The following is a 21,863-nucleotide window of genomic DNA, read 5'->3' on the forward strand; positions in this document are numbered from 1 at the left end:
AGAGCTCAGCCATCAGGGTCTGCTCTATGCCTGAGCCTCAGAGATACCCCCACCTTCTCTGCTTCTGCCCAAACCACCTGAGGTGGGGGTGGGTGGGGCAGAACACATCCAGAAGAGGAGCTCCCTACTCTGGAGCCGCATTGGAGGAGTTTTGAGGTCAGCCCTTATACCGATGCGGCTGTCTGAGGTGCTGCCTTAAATGCAGTGGCAGGATGAGTGCTCAAGGTAAAAGGGTGCCTGTTTCCCAGCAGGGGTGCAAGTCCTTGCCCTGTGGGCTGTGGGGAGGACTCAGCCCTCACTGGACATCGCTGCCAATGGCACCGCCTGAGTAATGCCTGCCTCCTCCAGCCATTCCATTCCAGCTGACTGGGTGACCAGTCCCCTTCCTTGTGTCCCAACCCTCTCTCACTTGTCACCCTGCCTATTCCCCTATCTTGTTCTCAGTCTACCATCTCTATCCCCATATTCCTTCTAGGGTAATGGGAAGCATTCTTGCCCACTGTCTCTCTCAGTGCCTCCCACTGCACACCCCAAAAGGCCACAGGGAACCCATTTCACCAGATACTGTACAGGGGCCCTGGCCCTAGCCACCTCCAACTGCCACCCCACCTGTCTATACCCTACATCCATCCTAGTGGGAAGAGGGACAGATCATCTCAAGCCAGAGATACCATCAGCATGAGACCCCCCAGGAGGGACTAGAGGACTATGCCTATGAGACATCATTGGGTCACCCTGCATATCAGTGTCATATGACTCATGTCCTTCTGGGTGTTCCTGGGTGGTGATCCTAGTATGTGTCAGTGTGTGGCTCTTGGGTGAGTGAATACAGCCATACCAAGGAAAGTTCATGCTCATCTCTGGGAGGAAGTTGGCAGGGAATGATCACTAACTGCCCCCCCACCCCACCCCCCACACTCACCCTGTGGACTGTGTCTCTGGGAGTAGACAACGGCACTGGCGGCAGCAAGCACAGCACAGCAGGCCCATGGGACAGGAACAGCCATCTGTTGGGAGAAACAGGGACAGTGGAGGGGGTGGTGAAGCGGCAGCATCAGCCCAGGCAGGAACCTCCTAGGGAGCCCCCCTTTCTCAGGCAAGACTGGGAAATCCCAGCCATAGGGCCAGGGCACCTTGACCCCAAATGCCATTCTTAATGGGACTCAGGATCCTCTTTCAAGCAATAGAAAACAACATTATTTGCGTCTGTAGGCAAAAGTTTGCCAGGATGGTAGAAGGCAACCTATAGTAGTTTGTTGCTCGATAAGGCTGCTGGTTACAGGATGTAGTCAACCACAGATGAGTTATAGAACATTGGTAATGTTAGGGTCATTTTTCTTTTAAAAAAAAGAAAGAAAGAAAGAACTTTACTGGTGATGTTGGCTAATTAGCTATAAACATCAGAAAATGAAAGGGTACTGTTTTAACTCAGTTGGAGGTCTATACTTCTCCAAATTGTTTTGAATGGAAGGTCCCTTGCTGTGCTCCTGGGGAGAGAGCCCAAAACCTGGATGCTCAGGAGCTCCTGAGATCTGCCCCTCCATGAGCCTCCCGAGTGGGCTCTAAGGAGTTCAGAGCAGCAGGGTACCAGAGCAGGGGCCAGTTGTAACAAGGCCAGATGTGACTTTTTCTTTAGTGGGCACCAATGATCAAGAGAAGAATGAGGGGCTTTCACATGTAGGTCCTTGTCAGGGATCCCAGCCCATCCTTCTCCCTAGCCACATGCCCAAGAGCCTGTGAACTGCAGCCCAGCAGATGTGCATCAGTGCCTATACGAACCTCTGTGGGCACATAAAGCACACCCAGGACATGTCCCCAGAACCCAAGATGGATCCAACTGCCCCCCTACTTATTGTCCTGCTTCCTGGAATGGGTTTAGCTGTCCCCCTCCCACTCCACCCCAGCACACACTTACACATGAGAACAGGGACATAACTATTACCTTCAGAAAAAGCTCCAGATAGGATTCTCTCAACCCAGTCTGAGGAAAGGGGGACTGTCAACCAGACAGAAGTAGAGACCCAGAGAAAAACACTGCCAGACTCTCCACCAGACTCTGTCAAAGGTGTAGCCAGACACATAGCAGAGACACTGCCCAAAACAGCTGAACAGAGCCCCAAAGAAACAGCTCCACACAGTTGGAATTATGCTGGGAGACTCTGAGGCACAATCAGACAAAGCCAGAGAACAGCTAATACACAACCAAAGGACCCACAAGAAACACTGTAAAAGACTCAACCAGACACATGCAGACATAGCACCAGAGAAAGAGCAAGAAGCACAGGCAGAGACTCCATCTGCACCAGAGACACTGTTAGAAACCATGCCAGAGAAACTGCCTGACACACAATGAGAGAAACCCCAGAGAAACTGATAGATACAAACAGGCATACACCCAGAAAAACAGCTAGAGAGAGAACCAGAGACACAGCCAGATGCTCAGTCAGGAAGTATCCACACCACTAAAAACACTGCCAGAGACACTCAGACACACAGTCAGACACACTGCCAGACACAGCCAGAGCCACTGTCAGAAATACTGCCAGAGACACTGCAGACAGCTAAAGCAGGAGGAGACAAATATGGGTGTCAGCCTGTACCAGTGGGTGGGTAAGTTGGAGAGAATCTGACTTCTGGGGTTCCCTAATGGGAGAGGGCCCCTGCCTGCCTATTGCTACACTTGCCCCTCACCAGGCAAGTCTCCTTTTTGCCCTGGTTTTCCTCCAGCCATCAGCTGCAGGTGCTCTGACTGCCCTTCCCTGGCACAGCTCATCACTCTAGGCCCCACGTGGCCTTGGCTATCCTCCCATGGCAGTGGCTCCCGGAGCCTTAGCTACCACTTGGCCTGGCTCCTGACCCTCAGCCACTCCCCCATCTTCAGCTACTCCTCAGGTTTAGGAGGTTAAGACAGTGGCCAAAGTCAGAGTCAGCAAGTAGTGGGGCCAGGAAATGAACTCAGGACTGTTTGAATTTAGAGCTGGTGCTAGAGAGAGAGAAACAAGAGCTGGTTCCCCACCTCCACCCTTGCAGGTAGCCCTCAGATCACCCACCCCCCACCATCTCAGCCATCTGCCTTTCTCCTCACAGCCAGGAAAACACTCCACCTCAGGGCCACCTACTGCCCACCACATGGGAGCAGGAACCTTGGCATGGGGAGGCAGCTGGGCAGGCAGAGTGCATGGGGATTAGGTCACAGAATGGGAGAAGAGGGGGTGGGGTGTTGGGGGCCCCCTGCTCCCAGCTCCTTCCTGGTCCCAGTTTGGGGAGGGCAGGGGTGAGGAGACAGCCTGGCATGGGTGTTCATGCCTACAAGCAAGCACACACACACACACACACACACACACACACGTTTGGGCCCCCGCAGTGGGGGATGGCTTCTTCATCAAAGTCGCCTCCATCAGCCCAATGAGTTACTGTAAGGGCCGGGCCCTGGGCCAACGGGGCTGCAGCCATGGGAGATGGGCGCTGCTGAGAGTGAGCACTGCAGAAGGTGGGGGATGGGGTACCAAGACAGATATTGCATGGTTGGGGGCACCCAGAAAAGGGAAAGACCCAGGGAGGGGGGAACACTGAGGCAGGGAAAGAAGGAAAGCTGTGAGTGGAGACACAGAGAGACGAGAAAGGACCAAAATAGGGGGAAATGGAAGAAGAGATGCAGGAAGAGAGATGGGGAGCATAGGAGATGGGCAGAGATTCAAGGACAGAAGGAGAGACAGACCTAGAGAGAATAACAAACACTGGCAAGTCTCTGTGCCTACCCTAGAACACCTCACTAAGCCCGCCCAGCTCTTCCAGTGTGAGGGACGGTGTCAGTTCAGCAGTGCTGGCCAATGTAAGATAAGAAGAGCAGGGCCTTCCTGGGGACTATAGGACTTCTCTTTGGGGGTCCAGTAGCCCAGGCCTCAGGAGATAAGGGTGGACTAAAACCCTATTCTATCTCTGTCCCACAAATCCAGAAAGCTCCAGGCCAATTTCACTTCCCCTTTCCCTCAGAGTCCCAGCTGGGCCCATTCCCAGGTAGGGAAGCTGAGCCCAGAGGCATCCAGGCTACACCTCCACCCTGCCTTAGCTCACCTCAGGCTGCCTATCCCAGGGCAAACAGCATCTTTCCCAGGAATTTTCTGAGTCCACACCCCATGACTCTGGGATAGATCTGGAGGATAAATCCCACAAAGCCCCAGATAAGGGCCATGCAAACTGACCCAGGCTCCTTGTAGACCCCTCCAACCCCAGAATGAGGAGAAAACAGAGGGCACCCCAGTAGCAAGAAAGGAGCCCAGTGCCCAGGAACCCAAACTCCTGTCAGCACAAGGAGCCTAGCACCTTACCTGACAGAGAACCCCAGGATGTCATTATTATACACAGGTGACACATCAAGAGACAAATCCTGAGCCCACAACTTATGACACTGTCCCACTGTGACACAAAGACACCATTACACATTGATAACAACAGCCAGTATAAATAATACAGTTGTACAGTTCACAATGACACACAGGTGTTGATAGTCACTACATTGACAATGATGCAGTGACGGTCACATACAACAACACCAACAAACAGGGCAATGATACCTGTTAACATTGACACAGTCATAGTGACAATAACCTCAAGATCAAAAATGCAATGAGACTGACAGTCACATAGAGTAATGATGACGGTAACATCCACAGTACTATAGGAATGTTAATAAGACTCAGTAACAGTCTACAGTAATACTGGCACCATGGAGGCTGACAGTCACCAGCAGTGACAATGATAGACACAAGTGACAGGCTCCAGATCAGGAACCTCGGTTACCCAGGTTCTGAGTCTACCTTAGGATCCAGGGCCCCCTCAGATCCCTCTTGCCAGCCCCAGCAAGGGTCTAGCTGTGCTGTGCTCCCACCCTCAGCCCCTGCCCAGGTGAAGGCAGAACCTGAGGAAGGGGAAGTGTGAGTTTTGGAAAGACCCTGTTTATCCACGCAGAAGCAGATAGTTTGGTTATACAAGCCCAACATAGGAGGTTCTGAGCACTGCTCAGCGTGGCTCAGCGCTGTGTATGTGATGATGTGCCAGAAACAGTGTGTTCAGAGCTTCAGGGTGTTGGTTGGCTGGTAGTCAGATAGGCTCAGTCTGGCCTAGACAATGAATGAGCAAGGAGGCCCTATGCGGTGCCTCCAAGAAATTGAGATCCAATGAAGTTCACTGGCCTGGACTACCCCCATGGCCCAGGGCTGGGTGAGGACAGGAACATTCATCTGATGGAGGGCAAATGGCCTATGGCAGAGCCAAGGTGACATCTCCACAGCTTCCAGTCCCCCATGACAACCCCAAACTCCACAATCCCTCTGTGTGAAGGAAATGGCACTCTCTCCTGGATTCTCAGCCCCTTCCCCTCTCTCCACAGCAGCCCTAGAGGGTCCATCCTGGAAATGAGGCAAGAACTCAGGACAGGACACAGCATGAACTCGTTCAAAGACAGGAGGAACTCTAGAGGCCCCAGACCTGCAGAGATATTAGAGTAGAGTGAGAGAGATAGACACCTACACTTGGAGATGGAGTGAAAATGAGAGACAGAGGAGACAGAGACAGGGACAATGATGTGGTGGGCAGGGAGGGAGGAACAGTGCTGGCCGAGAGGGAGCCTGGGAGAGAGACAGTCCTGGCTGGCGGGAAGCTCCAGGACAGGGAGGAGGGGCTGAGGCCAGGAGGCCCCCAGATCCCACCAGGCCTAGGCAGCCTGGACAGCGTGGGCGGTGGGGGAGGGGGCAGAGGACTGAGCTGTCCAGAGGCTGGGGGTTGGGGGGAAGGCTGAGGAGAGAGGCCTGGCCCCTGGCAGCTGGCCTGCAGGCCCCCCACCAGGGAGGGGGCGGGACCAGGTCAGGGGCCAGCTCCTGGGCTGAGGCGGCTGGCCATGGGGGTAGGCTCCCACTCCCTGTGGCGTCTCTCGCTCCTGAGTCTCTTGTCTCTGGCTCTTTCTCTTTTCTCTCTGAATCCAGACCTAGCCCTGCTCTCAGCTCTCAGTGCCCCTGCCTCAAGGGGACAGGACTCAGAAGCCATGCCATGTTCAGGATTCCAGCCTTATCTCTTCCTGGGCTACCGCAACCCCACACACTCCAGGGGCAAACCCCAGTGCTCAGGGAAAAGGACCCCATCCAAACATAGGTCCCCTTCTTCCCCACCCCAAAGAAGGGGGCAGGAGAAGCTGAGCACCACGGGGTTGGGGGCAGGAGGGAGGTAGGGAGATCAGTCCCCCAGCTCCAGCCTTTGGCTAAGGTTGTAGAAAAGGAGGTAGCCCAATGTGAGTGAGTTGGTGGGGGGGGGGCGATATCCACACCTCTGTGACCTCTGCAGCAGGAGATGGGGGTGGGTTGGGGGGGGGCAAGATTCCGATGGATTTGGCAGCAGCCTGAACTCTGAGTGCTCAAACCCCCCACCCCCAGCCTCTTGCACCATGGGAACCCTGAGATCAGCATGTGCATGCCCTGCTGCACGTGTGTGTGGGTGTGTTGTGGAGGGGCACTTGGGGTCCTTCCACGATGAGCCTGGATGGCAAGTGGGAGGTGTCCTGAGAAGGTGGGAATCTAAATCCTACCAGCCTGTGCCCACATGTGGAACCCCACTCCAGAAGGGGGGCTGCCTGTGAACTGGGCATGAGCTTGTATATGTAGGCCTGTACTTAAGCAGCCCTCTAGGTGCAAAAGGTCTGGGCTTTCTCCCTCAAGTCAATTAGTCCAGCTCCCCAGGGTGCAGGAAGGGACAAATAAGTTCCTATCCTCCCTCTGGGAACATGGGCTCTGGACAGCTTCACAGAACTTGAAGTACAAACACCAACACCCACCCCCTCCCCAGTCCAGAGTCCCTTCTGGCTTCTAGAAGAATGAGGAGGACCTCTCTACCCAGAAAAGGCCCACACACTGGTCAGGTTAATTCTGTGGAGAGTAGGGGCTACTCCTCTTGGAGGGACCAAATGCTGCAGTAGGAGGTTAGACAGCTGGAAGAACTCCATGGAAGGTGGGGGAGGAGCAGGGCAATGGGTCTGAATGAGACTTATCTTAGCTGATGGGAGAAAGGGCTCAAGGGCTCACAGATGAGGCAGGGGCAGGTTACACGCTGTAGGGCCTTCCATGGAGACAGAAGAATGGACAGAATCGCTTTCCAGATTTGGGGCCTAGGACAAAGACCTATTTGCCTCAGCATCTCCCACTACACCCCACCCTTGGCCCCATCAGAGCTATGGTGCAGACACACCCTCAAGTACATACACAGAAGCCTATGCTTGTAAGCTTGTGTACACGTACACATACACACAGAAAAGGGCGGCTGGAGAGGCAGTGTATATGAAGCAGTGGTTTGTAACAAAAAGAACTGAAGATGGTCTTTCTGACAGAACAGAGTTGATGTGGGGTGGGGGTGGGGGGAGAACAGAAACTTCAACTCTCATCACATAATTGTCCTGTTCTCCCTACCCTCCTAACATGCACGTACATTGCACACACTCTGAGGAAGCTTCTGGTCTTCTGGGCAAAAGCAAGCCATCCTTCCTCCCCTTTCCTCCCCTCCTCACAGTGGGGAAGCCAGAGCAATCTGTTCCTGATGGGTAAACACAGGCCTGAGTATGCGCGCACACATGCTCACACACACACCAGCGATTCAGGGTCACATAACACTCAGTGCTAACTTCACCCTGCGTCCCAGCACACACTAGGGCTCTTACAACCACCAGGCAGAGCTCCCCAAGGCCCCTATCTCTACAAACACACAGCCTGAGCTTTCAAGATACACCCAAAAGCCTCTTGCAGACACTGACACTCAGAGTCTACCACCATGGCCACAAATCATGGCCTCCCACGTGGATACCCGTGCCGCAGCCTCGCACACACTGGTGTGCGTGCACACACTCATTACAGTCACAGTCACACACAAACTGTCTCACATGTGCTCACTCAGAACAGTGATGGTCCCACATATGGATACCATCGCACATTCAGAACAGTTGATTTTCCTTCCACACAGATACCATCATACCTCCAGAAACTCTGGCCACCCAGTCACCCTCAGCCTCTCACACCCCTATACCCAGCAGTGGGAAATACAGATATACACTCAGAAGAGCGACTCTATGCTGGGACCTGGGGTTGCCCAGGTGGTGCCTGGGGGGAGGGTAATAAAGCTCAGGGTAGCCTAAGACAGGAAGGAAAAGGGAAAGAGGCACTTCATTGGTTGCTAAAAATGAGGAAATAGACAATTATTCCCTAGTCCAGCAATTTTCAACCTTTCTCATCTCATGGCACATATAAACTAATTACTAAAATTCTGTGACACACCAAAAAAAAAATTGGGGGGGCTGATCTGACAAAAAAAAAATAGGTGTAATTTTTATTCATTCACACTGGATGGCTATTGTTATGTTGGCTGCTGTTATTTTTTTATTTGACAATCTAAGGGAAAAGAGGTCAGTGCCCCTGACTAAATAGTCAGGTATTTCATGTTTTAAAAACTCTTGTGGCACACCAGTTGGAAATCACTGCCCTGGGTAGCTACTTCTTCCCCTAACCCCAAGTACACCAGCATCTGAGAATGAGGGGAGTTCCAGGCCAGACAGGAGAGGTGAAGAAGCCCCTGGGCAAAGAGATGGTAGCACTGGTGGGAGCAGGAGCCAGAAACCAACTTACTCCCCAGGCCCCTACTGTCTCCCCTCTTCATCCCCTCTTCTCTGGGATGAAGACCAGCAGCCGCTCTTAACCTAGCTAACTGCTGTGTGATTTCAGGCTTCTTCAAAAGCTCAGTGCCCACAACTAGAGGGCATGGAATGTCAGGCCTGGTTGCAGGAGGGGAAGGAAGGGGAAAGCAATGGGGCCTCAACCTCAACCCCCAACCCAAAGCACTGCATCATGGTCAGGCCCAAAGGGAGAAGGGTATAGCACTGGCCTAGTGGGTGCTCTCCTAAGTAATCACTGAGGATAAGAATCCTAAAGTGTCCTTGGACCCTGGGGGTCTGCACTCCAGCCCTCCCTCCCCACCCATCGCTGTCCAGGCAGAGCGGAATCCAGGCTGTGCTGGCCAGGCCCCAAGCAGGGAACAATTGGCAATGCTGTTGACATCCTCACCACTTGCTACTCCGGGTGTAGCTTGGACCCTGGTGCCCCATCCTAAAGGGAACCTGATAGGGCTCCATGGAAGCCAGGCAGGGGAGCCCACACCAGGCAGCAGGACCTAAGGAAAACAGGCAGGGCAATCCCATAAAGCCAGGCGATAAGACTTGTGGAAAGCAGGCAGTGGGAACAAAAGAAATCAGGCAGCAGGGTTTAGGGAAACCAGGTGACAGGCCCAAAAGAACACAGGCTGTGGGGGCCAAGTGAAAGCAAGCAGTGGGGACTGAACTTGGCTAGGACGTGAGGACCAACGAAGCCAGGCAAGAGGCGCACAGGATGTGAGAAAAGAAAGATATCAGGAGCTCATCCTCTCTGTCTAGATGTCACCCACACACACCCTGGGCCTCTCTCTCAGTAACCCCCTTCCCACCCAGTTGGTGGTCCCCTTCCCGAAGCCAAAGGACGCAGTCAGAGCCCCCTCCTCTGGCAGAGGCCTGGTTCGGCTGCAGTCAACGGGCCCCCTGCCCCATCCCTGAGACCTCAGGAAGTCCCAGTCCCTCCCACCGGCTGCAGAGGCAGGGGGGTTGGGGGGGAGAAAGAGCAGAGAAGAGAGACAGCTTGGCAGGGGGAGCGCGCGGAGCAGCCGCAGGGGGCGGGGGCCGAGAAAGGAGCGGGAAGCGCTGAGGCGGGCGGGCTGGTGGGCGCGGGCGGGGGCGTCTCGGCAGCGGCAGTGGAGGTGACAAGTTCTGAGGCCCTGCGGCCGCGCGGCCACTGACCTGTGTCCCCACGCAGACGCCCCGTCGGTGTCTCCGGCGCTCCGCGGGTCGGCCCAGCCTCCCGCGGGCATCGAGCCCCCGGAGCTCGGGGCTGGGGCCCGAGCAGCCCGGGAGGCAGAAGACCCCCCCCTCACCCAAGAGTCCTGGCGGGCGGGCAAGGGGCCGCTGCGCTGAGCTGCGAGCGAGCGAGCGAGCGAGGCGGAGAGCGGGCCGGGAGGAGGGGAGAAAGGAGCGCGCCGAGAGCGAGCGAGCCAGCCAGCGAGCCCAGTGAGCAGAGAGAGAGCGAGTAAGGGACGGCAGGCAGTGAGGTCATCCTTTGAATCTAATTGTCTGAGTCAGGAGGAGATGTGGCGCTTGATGCAACGAGAGGGGAGGGGGAAGGGACCCTCTCGGGTCCTGACCTGGGGGCCCCTCGTCAAACCCAGGGGCAACCGGGGCCTGCGGGACCCCCCCCCCAGGTCGAAGTCGCCTCAGGCCAACTCGGACAGACCCCTGCTTGTCTCAGGACTGACCTCTGCTGCCAGGGGCAATCAGCAAGCCCTGAGATGAGGGACCCAGTTCCACATCACCCCCAGAGTGACGACCTTCCTACCTTCTGGGGGTGATGGAGACCTCCTCCCAGGCCCAGGTCACCTCCTTGCATTTCTGAGGGTACTGGGAGGCTCCCAAACCACCTAAGCTTGTATTCCTGCCCTCTGAGGATAAAGGGGGAACTTGAACCAGCCTTCCAAGTTACCTTTGTGCATTTAGGAACATGGAGTCCCCAACTGTATTCCCCAAGTTACATTTCACACTGGAAATTTGGGGAAATTTGGACATTGAATCCCAACTCACCTTCATGCCCTCATTGTCACCCAGTATTTGGTGGGGGGGGGGGGGGGCATGAAGATCCCCACCTGACCCCAAAGTCTCCCTATTCTGCAAGCCCAACCTTTCAGGAAGGGCAGGATGGAGCCCAGCCGGACTCTTAGGGAACCAAGCTGCTGTGTGTGTCAGGGGGGATGGTAGCTGACCCCTGGGCCTGTCAGGTGTGCACACCCGGGCATGTAGACATGAGCACATGCACACATGTGGACCTACACACAGTGGGGGGTGTGCCAAGCATCTGGGGATGCTCACACCAAGGGCCACACATTCCTCCCCTCGCCCCCATGGGGGAGGGGTGATAAATATTTCAGGGGCTTTTAGTTCTGAAGGGGCTGAAGCTGGGGGAGGGAGGGGGATCCACAATGCCTGATTAATGGGGTTACGGGCTTGGATCAATCCCTCCGCCACTACTCCCTCCTCCCCCCTCCTCCCTCCCTCTGCCTAATGCGCTTTATCAGGAGACGCTTTTCTAACTTGGCAGCGTCGGGTGTTTTAAATAGACCCATTTAGAGCAGGGGTTGGGGGAGAAAGGAAGGGGAGGAAGGGAGACAGAGATTGAGACAGGCTGGGAGACAGAGACGAATCAGGAGGGGGGGAGAGAGAGAGAGAGAGAGAGAGAGAGAGAGAGAGAGAGAAGAGAGGAGACTGGGAGAAAGAAGGAAATGCAGAGACATGGAGATAAGGGAATGAGGATGAGATTCCCACAGAGGCTTAAGTTGGGGAGGGGGGCAGGGTGAGGGGTGGCCAAAGGAAAGCCAGGGGGCCGAGGAGCAGAAACAGCAAAAAATAAAGATACAGAGACACAGAGAGGAAGGGAGCCACTGGCAGTGGGAGAAACCCAAAGATAGAGGCTCTCTGCAAGGGCTGAGTGCTAGGCTGGGAGACAGCAGATTATCTTTTATTTCCAAAAACAGTTTTTCATCCACTTTGTTAAATTAAAAAGCTGTTTTTAAAGTGGAGCTGGAGGTGCTGCTGGGGGAGGGTGGACAGAACTGCCAAGTCCTCCTTCCAGCCTCCTCAGCCTTCACAGAAGCTGCCTCAGCCTTAACCCCTGGGGGGTGTTCTCCAGCTCCCCTGCTCTTTGCTATCCTCTGGGATCCCTGGGGACAGGGTCAGGGCATCTGAGCTACTGTTCATTGGCAGGAAGTCCTTCCTGCTGTCTGGCCTCAGTCCCTCCTGCTGCAGGGACCCCATTCTCTTGTCTGACCACTAGCCTGCTCTTCTGCAGCCTCTGTTCCAATTCCCTAAGGTGTTCCTAATTTGGCAGGGGGGGGGGGGTCCTGTGCTCTCACAGCTCAGTAGCTCACTTTCCCAACAAGCCATCAGACTCCTCCCAGGTGTGCCCCTTATAAATATTATCTATTATTGTATAAATCTGAACTTCTATCAGATACCCCACTCCATGTCCTTCGGTCCCCTGGGAACAGTGAAGATGGAAGCTTAACTCTCTACAACCCTCTGGAGCCTCCCTTCCTCCAGAACCTCAGCTCCATTTTAACTCTCTTTAATGGCCATGTATCAGCCTGGGATACCCTAGCCTACCCTGAACAACACCATAGTCGTGGTTCTGAAGGGTCGTTCCCCACCACTCCCAAGCCAGGAAAATGGCCAGTCTGCTTGGGAGCTGAGATAAAAAGCCCGGCTGGTCTTTGTGGGCCTCTGGCGGGTTTTGGACAATAAGCCCTTCCGTTCCGCTCCAGCGCCTCAATTCCTTGGACAACCCCACCTCCAGGCTGCCAATCCAGGGGCCTGGCCTGGATTGAATGAAAGGCAGAGAGAGTCAGGCCCAGACCTATAGCTGGCCCTAGAAGATTTTGGACTTTCTGACCCCCTGTTCCATTTCCTCCAAACCCAGCTGCTTCCCCAGTCAAGCCAGAGAAATGCTTTGGGGGCAGAGAGGAAGTCTGACAATGAGAAAGAAACATACTCTCACATCCAGGAGTCCCCTCTTGCAGAACAGTTTTCTGACCAGGCTTCGCTCTTGCCCATGTGATTGCGGGTAAGTCTCTTCCCCTTTACAGACCTGTTATGAAAGCATGGAAAGCCTCAGGAGGAAGAAGACGGGAGGAAAAGAAAGGGATCTCAGGCCCTCCTTCACTCACCCTATCTGCCTGATGCCCTGAGACTGACCTGCCTTACCTGGGTTCCCAGCACATACCTCTTCACCACTGGCCTCACACTGAGCACATCAATGTCCTCCTCCTCCAGACCAAACTCTTCCTGAGACTTCCAAAACCCAGGGGGCAGATGATGTGAAAAGGCTGAATTCCAGAAGGGTAAAGGGCGCAAATCAGAGGTCACAGAGGAACCATAGGCCTTAGTCCAACTCAGAGCTTGTTCCATACTTACAACCCCACTGTAAGAAGGAGAGACTGAGGCAGAGAGCAGAGAAGCATCTAGAAGAAGGAAAGTTGGGATAATCCAAATTCCATCTGGCACCCCTTGCTGAAACACAGGGACAGAGGGAGGCCAGAAGCCAGTGGCTGACACCGCATACAGACACACACTCATACTCACCCAAAGACAATCTGAAATCTCCACACAATCAGTTCACAGTCACAAGTACCTCCAATATCACACACATTTTCACATCATACTCACACAGAGACACATGGCCACTGGCAGCGCATAAACACCCACCATCTTACCATCCCTTTCCTCTGCCTCATCACCACTCTGATTTATTGAACATCTGTTATGTGCCAGGAACTGTGTTAGGCCCTTTGTATGCATCATCCTATTTGATTTTCTTGACTTCTCCATGAGGTAGGTTCTCGCACAACTCACATTTGACAGTTGAAAAAACTGATATTCAGAAAGGTTAAGTAACTTGCCAAAAACCACACAGGCTGGTTAGTTCCAGAACATAAATTTGAATCTTGGTACTAAAGTCTTTTTGCTATGCCAGTTTGCCTCTGAAGATTTCTCTCTTATCTGTACAGTGTCTTTTCCAGAAATTATAATATAGTAACAGTAACAGTTAACACTTGTTCAGGATCCTTGATGAGCCAGACACCACATGAAGTACTTAACATACATTTTTGCACTGAATAATCAGAACAACCTTTGGCGGCAATCCTGTTTACATTTCACAGATGAGGAAACTGAGGCTCAGAGAACAAAAGCACCTTGCCCGGAGTCACACAACTCATATTGTTAAGGGAGCTGGCCTTGTTCTCTGGACTGTCTTGAAATCCACTAATGCTTCTAAGAGCTCTAGTTACTTAACAGAGCCCTCACCTTCTACAAGACCCCAGGAGATCTTCAGGGTCCAAATGACCCTCTTCCCCAAATATTGGTCCCAAAGACATGATCAAGTGCTTAAACACATACCCATGAGAAAGGGACTCCATGTCATCCAACTCTGCCCAGAGATGCAGAGAAACCACCAACTAGAGAGAGATGGCCAGAAACTGAAACAACGTGTTAGAGATATGCTGGCTAGTGGTAACAGATACACAAACACCAAGAAATAAGCCCAAAGAGAAGGAGACAGAGAGGAAGACAGAGACAGACAGGTCCACATCAGGCCAAAGAATGACAGAGAGTCAGAAAAAAAGACAACAGAGAGAGAGCAGGGTATAGGCGAAGATGAAAAACACAGACAGATACACACCAACGTACACAGACACAGAGACACATATAGAGCCAGTCAGCCTTCACAAGAAAAAAATCTGTGAAAACAAACAAGGCTCAGGCTGTGTGTGTGGTGTGTGTGTTGTGTGTGTGTGGGGGGGCATGCAGTCTGTATCACTACGCAGATTACACCAGCTGCTTCCAGCAATTTCATCTGATTAATAATAAATGCCCCGTAATTACAGCTGCTCCCCCAGCCCTTCTTCCTGTTTTTTGTCAGCTGCCGCCAGGCCAGCCCCCTATGGACCCCATGGCCCCCTCCATCCTCACCTGCCTTCTAGGAGGCTGAAAGTACATGAACTGATAGAAGATGCCAGACTCCCAATCTGAGGGGGAATATCCATCTCTCAGTCATAGATTAATGTCTTTTGCCACCAAACTAAAGGTCATTTCCCTTAGGTCTCACTCACAACTCTCTATACTTGTACAACCTGTGGCCCTTAATACAATCCAGCCTAGGGGCCTCAGTCTGGGATGCCCACTCTTTATCACTCAAATATTAAATGAAGTCTCCATTCACAAACTTTCCCTAGCCTTGGAACCCTACAGGCTCAAACGAGCAAGGGACAAGGACATGGGTCCCTACCGTATCATTCTAACCCAGGCAGAACCAGAGTCTCTGCCCACTTGTGCATCCTCATGCTCTGGACACTTGGGGCACACTCAGTGGCTGCGCCTCCCATTCCTGAGCCCCCGCTCCCCATGAAGACCCACCTCCTTCCAGGCCTCCCACCCTAGCTCTCCAAAGCAGCTCTATCAGAATCAGCTGCGGGTTTGTGCTGATCTGTTTCTAATCGCTGGGGCCTGGTTCATGCTTGCCCCCCCACCCCACCCAATATTGATTCCATTATTTGGAGAGTCATTGACGTCAGGGGTCTGGATGGGTGCCAAAACCGCCTTTTCTCCGGGCCTGGGACATGGCTCAGCAACCCCCCATCCCATGATTTCATGGAGGGGCCCAGAACGGTCAGCTCACAGACCAAGGTCACACAGTATCTGACTTCAGAGGCTGGGCTCTTTTTGCCTTTGTGAGACCACTATGCAGTATCCTTCACCTAGGGAAGGGTTACACAGAGGCCTGGGGGTCAGAGGTCAGGTGGGTATGCAAGAATCTCAGTAGGACTTGGGCTGCAAGGAAGGGCTCAAAGAGGTAGGGATGTAGGCATTGGCTGAGAAAAATCTAGTGCTACACACTTATTTTGCAACATCCTGAAACTAGACTTGAGATAGTTACTGTTGACTAATTAATTGATACATCTCAGAAGGAAATTCTCTGCAATGTAAGATAAGATTACCCTAAATGTTGCCACACCATAATTTGACTGACACAACTAATCTTATAAATCTTTGTTCCATAGAAAATGAAGGTCCTATCTCCTGTGCCTCTTCTGCCCATACTGCCTCAGTTTCCCCACACTCTCTCAATCTCTCCTGGCTCTCTATCTGATCAATATGCAGCCACTCTACACCAGCCAACACTGGCAACTCCTAGGCTCTGGCTGGACAGGGTATTTTTAGGATCTGAACCCCGTGTTCTCAGAGAGCCATTAATAACCAATACAGACAGTCTGTGGTACCCACAACAGCTTAACAACCTCAAAGCCTAGCCTTGGAGGCTCAGAGATGGAGTCCATTGTCTCAGCTAGAGTCCAAGAAACCCAGACCTAAACAAAGGGACACTCTCACAACAGCATGGGGAGAGACGGACTTTCCCACCTTTTGAAGAATCCTGAAGCTGGGCAGAGGACAGAGGTGACCTCTGACCTCTGCCACAGAATCAAGGTCATTGCCGTACCCCAGTCTCCCCTAGCCCAGACCTTTTCCAGGAAGAAGCTGCCTGTCCTCTGCTCTCCAACCCTAAGTACAGGGAAGTCCTACATTTAGTCTAGCCTGCAAACTACTCAGGGGTCCTTCAAGCCAAATAAGGGTGTACAACAGAGGATGTTGGGTCTCAAATCACAAATCCCAGGAAGTCCCCACTCAGTGATTCATTCCTCAACATTTATTGAGCACCTAATTGCCCTCAGGCACTATGCTGGGAGCTGGGGTTCTGGTTCTGCGTATGAGAAGCACTGAGTCTGATGGGAGAGAAAAAGGTGTACTGTTTAATCAACACTGCCCTTCTACTGTGTATCAGGTCTGTGCCAGGGGCAGGGTACTATGGGGAGCAAAGCAGACCCAGTCTCTGAGTCTCCTACAGAAGTTCATGGGCAATTACTAGGCAAACTTGCTGAGTGTTATGAGGGGAAAGTATAGTGTATGTTGGGGCATACTGAATGTGCTGGTCTGGAAAAACCAATCCTCCTGCAGGACTAAGGACTCTTCAGTCCATTCCTGAAACCCCAGAATCAGCCCCTGTGCTGACCAGAAGTCATCACCACAATCTAACTTCAGTTTCTTCTGCTACAGCTCTAGCCCCAGCTTCCGGGAGATGGTTCCCACAGTGGCAGGGTCTAACTCTGTCCCCACATCTGTCCCAGCTCCACCTTCCACCCCTTGTTCCCCCAGAGCTCCTGGCTCTGGTGACCCCCACCCCAGCATGGCTCTGTTCTTTGGGAGCTCTCTGCCCTCTGCAGAGGGGAGAGGGTGATGACCTCAGTGCTTTTGGCCCAGAGACAACTTGCTCCTCCCCACAGGAAGCCAGGAGCCCTGGTGGGTGTGGTCATCCTGCGCCACAGGAGTTTACACAGCTGATGTCCCATGGTCTTCTGAAGAAGGGGTCAGTGCTCTTTTCTCAGCCTCCTTGCTCTGTGAGACCCCCAAAACCAGGCACACATGGTCCCCCCCCCAACCCATCTGCATTTCAAAGAAAATCCACTCCATATGTCTCAGATTCATTTACACTTCAACTCCCCAAGAGGGGCGGGCAGAGAGCAGGGCGCCTTGCCTCTAAGCCCCCCACACCCATAGAGGGGCTGGAGAGAGCATGTGTCCCCTTCAGGGACAGGAAGGAGTTACAGCTCAGTTATCTAAGCCCGAGGACCAAGTCCTGACTTCCTGGGCTCCCAAGGGGTGATAGTGTACCTCAGGCACCCCACCCACTGATCCCGTAGCAGGAGGGCATGTAAAGTCCAGACAGTGACTCCAAAGGAGGTGGAGTCCTAGGGTCGATTGCAACACAACACCCCCCCCACCCCCCAGGGCTATTGTTCTTTTGAAGAGTAGAGAGAACACAGGGCATTCCATGGAGACAGGATAAAGACTCAACAGGCATTCCAGGAGGCTATGATTGATAACAAAACTTAGCCTCTACCCCTCTCTAGCCAGGGGAGAAAAGAGAGGGTGGGTTCCAATCCAGTCTCTTCCTCCAGCTACCTTCTCAGGGGCTACCAACTCCCTTAGAATCAGATTCAACATCCTGACTGCTCAAAAGGGCCAGAGATCTACCCCCTTACCAGATAATCTTCACACCCCTACCATTGTAGGGATGAATGGGATGGGGGAGATGTCTTGGGAAGACAAGAGTCTTATTTCCCACACCTGACCCTCTCTAGCACAGAAGGAATAAACCAAACTATTTAAGAGGAATGTGCATGAACAAGGCACATGGGAGACTAAGGGTACATATTACTCCTGTAACAAATAGCTACTCAGATCTTCCTGCCAAGAGCCTAGACTCCTTGGGGAAGTAAAGGCAGAAAAGTTAAACTGGGTCAGTGTTTACCACCACCCTCTCCATCTGCCCACTTCCCAAGTCGAGATGTAGCCCCTTCCCTTCCCACCCCACCTTTGGAGGGGACGGGTTTTATAGCAGTCTCTGTTCTTCACCCCAATTGCCGTGATATACTCCCTAAACCAAAAGAAAGCATGGATGTATTTAAATCTGAGTTCTAAATTCCACTAGGAGTGTTAACACCACAATCCTAGTGTGCATTTGAATGTTTGAGCCCCAGGATAAGAGTGTAACTTGGGTGAACCCCAAGGTGATGTGACTATGAAAGCCTCAAGATGGAAGCAATGACTCTGACTGTGAGCACCAGGGACCTAATGCAAGTCTGAGTATAAGCCCCAAGATGGATGGGTGAGTTTAATGTAACTGCCAGGAATGTCAATCTGAGTATGAACTTCAAGATGGAAGTATAGGTTTGAGTGTGAACCCAGGTCCCAGTGTGCATCTGACTCTAAGTCCCAGGACTGAACTATGAGTTCCTGGATTTCCATACAGGTCAGTATAAATTAATATTAGAGTTCTAGTGTAAGTTTAAGTGTGAGCCTCTAATCGTAAGGCCATTCTGAATATGAGTACTGGGGTTCCTTTATAAGTCTGAGTGTGAACACTGGATCCCTAAGTTATCCCAGGGTGGAAGTGAGACTCTTGCATGTAATCATTAGAGTTCTAGTTTGAGTCTTAGTGTGAGCTCCAAGATGGAAGCTTAAGTCTATGAACCTGTGTCCTATGTGAGTCCTTGAGTTCAAATGTGAGCCCCAGGTTCTCCATGTGAGTCTGAGTGTGAGCCCCTAGTCTTAATGTGACTCTGAGTATGAGCCCTAGGATGTAAGTATGAATGGAATAAGCTCCAGGGTCTTAGCATGAGTCCAGTGGTGAACACACTGAGATTCTGAGCATGGGCTCTAGGTCTCAGCGTAAGTCTATGAACTAAGGCAGGATAGAAATGTGAATCTAAGTGTGAGCCCAGAGTCCCAGTGTGAGTCTGAGTGTAAACTCCAGGACTCAAACGTATAGCTGGATATGAGCTCCAGAATGTAAGTGTGAATCTGAGTGTGAGTCCCCTTGTCCTAGTGTAATTCTGAGTCCATGTGAATTTAAGTGCCCCAATGTGAATCTGAGTATGAATTCCAGAACCCCAAGAAATCTTGAATGTGAACTTTAAATTCCTAGTCTTTGTTTAAGGCTAGGATCCCAGGTTGAGTATTAGCTCTGATGACGTGTGAACCTTGGTTCCATGTTACCAATTCTGACTGGGAACCCAAGAACCAGTCCAGAGGATTTGTGTGGGTTTTCACAGTGGAGACATGGAGGCATAGTTTATTGAGACTCACAGAGCCTCCACCCCCACCTCCCAGCCCAGGCTAGCCCCACTGACAGCCATAGGACTTATCCAATTGTTGAGGTCCCACCCCCACACACGCAGTGGTACACCATCGCACCCAGAATTAGATCCACAAAAATACATTCCGTGTTTCAGAGCCCCTGAACATACAGCAATTACAGATGCACAAACATATCCAGCATTTCAGACTCCCACCACCTCATTGATTACAGCCACACGAACACCCCCAATGACACAGACACAATTATAGCAAGCATTACAGGCAAAACAAATAATGTTCAGACACACTCCTCAAGAGGCATGCAGACACACACCCAGTGTTGCAGACAAGCTGCTAGCTACACAAGACACACACAGACGCTTCTCAAAGAGAGACTAGACGGAATGAGAAAGAAAATCCTGAATTTTCAACAAGGCGTGAAATAGTCCTGCCCGCCTGAAGCTACTGAAGGGGGGAGGGGGCCAAGGAGGCAAACAGCTCGAGAGCTAGACGCAGGAGGCGAGGCTCTGGTGAGGAGAGGAGAGGAGCAGGAGGAGAGCTGTCCGTCTGGTGACCTCTCCGCGGCCCAGCCCCCACGCACGGGAGATACACTACTCAGAACAACACAGGGACACCCAGGCCGGCTCCCACAGAGCCGCACTGGAAGAGACTCAAACGGGAAGACTCACAAAGAGACGGGAATACTGTACACCACAGGCGGACTCACACGGATACTGAGGGACTTACAAAAAGACACTGGAGGAGCCCCACTACGTGGAGACACATCCAAGCATACTCACGAGGAAACCACAGACAGGCTCACGCTAAGACATGCACATATACCTACATGCACACAACACACACACACACACGATTCACACGGACACACAGACACTGGCAGACGCACCCGTTCACACCCCTGAGTGCTTTTAAGTCCAAATTTTTGCCAGAGAAGGAAGCCATCTCCGGGCGCGCGGGGGTCACTGCGACCCCCAGCTCCGAAATTTTCCCAGACCCCGCGCGCGCACTGCTGAGGGGTAAGGGAGAACAGGGATGCTAGCACAATCCGCCCTGGCCACTTCCCCAAGCCTATTGTCCGCCCCCACTACACCACGCCCAACCCCCTGGCTTGCCTGGACGTGCGGGGGCTGCTTCTCCTGCGCCCCGGCCCCCGAGTTTGCGGGCAAAGTTTCCTGTGAACTTTCCTGTCCCCCACCCGTTTGCGGGCCCACGAGTGTCCCTCCTTCTGTCCGCGCGCACGAGGGCCGCGGGTCTGTGGTCAGCCCAAGGGTTTGAGTGTCCGGCAGCGCAAGATCCGCCGCCGCGAGGTACTCACCGCACCCTCGGACCTTCTATAGCTGGGGATCCGCGCCTCGTCCTTCTATCGCCCCAGTCAGGGAGCGAGTCAGGGAACGAAGCAGGGAGCGCGAAGCTAGCACCGCTGCCGAATCCTGCCTCCGAGCCCTGCGCCCCGCAGGCTGGAGCCGCTGCCGCCGCTGCCGCCGCCGCCGCCCCGCTCTGCACCGGCTCCACCGCGCTCGGCGGCTTTAACCCCCCCATCCTCCTCCCTCCCTCCCGCGCTCCCTCCCCCCTTCCCTCGCCCATGTGACCGCGGGCGCCCGCTCGGCCGCGCGCGCCCTCACTCCCCTCCCCCTCCCGCCTTGTCTCCTCGCGCCTCCGTAGCCGCGCGCCACGACCCCCTCCTGGCCACAGCCCCCCGCGCGTCCCCGCCTTGGCCCGCTCCCACTCCTGGCACACGGAGCCCGATCGCGCGAGCACACTCACCCTCCACAGGCCTGTGAGCCCCCCTCCTAGTCGCCTTGCGCTGGCACGCGCCCACCCCACCCCCTACTGACACACTTGCCCGCAGTGGCACGCGTGGCCCCTTCACATTCGCCCTTTTTCGGGAACGCCCTCCAGACGGCTGTGATCCCAGCGCTTCACTCACAGCCCCTACCGCGGATCTCAAAGACGCGCGCGCGCACACACACCCACACCCACTTCACCAGATCCCCTAGTGCCGCTGGGCGCGCACCCATCCCCCTGGGTCGCTCATTCACACTCGCTCTCTCAGTCAGCCTTGGCCAGGTCTCTGTTGCACACACTCCCACACATTTAGGCCCGGGCTGCCTCATACAGACACCCCAGCACACCCGGAGCCAACTCTGAGGGCCCTACTGCCAGTATCTCCATAAGAGTAGCACGAGCCAGAGCTCCAAGGCCCCTGCTTTTGGCAGAGGAGGTCAGCCGTCTGGCCCCTTCTTTAGTCCTACCGCCCCCAGCAATACACACACACATCCCTTGCCCAGCGGTAAGGGGGCTTTACTCTCCTGTGCTCCAGAATGGAGCAGGCTGGGGGCCGGGGTCCTGGCCTCCCACCAAATCCCTGATGACACCAACACAACTGATGGAGGAACTCAAGAGTTGGAAAAATTTTAGTTTTAAGTTATAGTTAATAAGCTTTGTAATTGATGCATGTAAAAAGCTATTGTTCCAGGAACTGAAGGTATGACGC

General features: G+C 53.4%; 1 protein-coding gene across 2 annotated transcripts in view; it reads right to left on the bottom strand.

Annotated features, from left to right (window-relative positions):
• Nucleotides 1–20,876, bottom strand: part of CNTFR (ciliary neurotrophic factor receptor) — a 37,826-nt gene extending 16,950 nt beyond the window's left edge. The window contains exons 1-2 of one of the 2 annotated variants that reach the window (XM_090275896.1): nucleotides 20,685–20,876; nucleotides 923–1,007 (exon numbers count right to left, since the gene is read on the bottom strand). In XM_090275896.1, the coding sequence (XP_090132022.1) occupies nucleotides 923–1,007 (85 nt within the window). In that variant the 5' untranslated portion in view covers nucleotides 20,685–20,876. Of the gene's footprint in view, nucleotides 1–922; nucleotides 1,008–9,853; nucleotides 10,042–20,684 lie in introns of those variants that run through there. The other variant, XM_090275897.1, reaches the window with a different exon arrangement.
• Nucleotides 20,877–21,863: the final 987 nt, after the last annotated feature.

Source organism: Furipterus horrens, unplaced genomic scaffold (assembly GCF_987537825.1).
Source record: "Furipterus horrens unplaced genomic scaffold, mFurHor1.1.pri manual_scaffold_4, whole genome shotgun sequence".
NCBI classification, from domain to species: Eukaryota; Metazoa; Chordata; class Mammalia; order Chiroptera; family Furipteridae; genus Furipterus; species Furipterus horrens.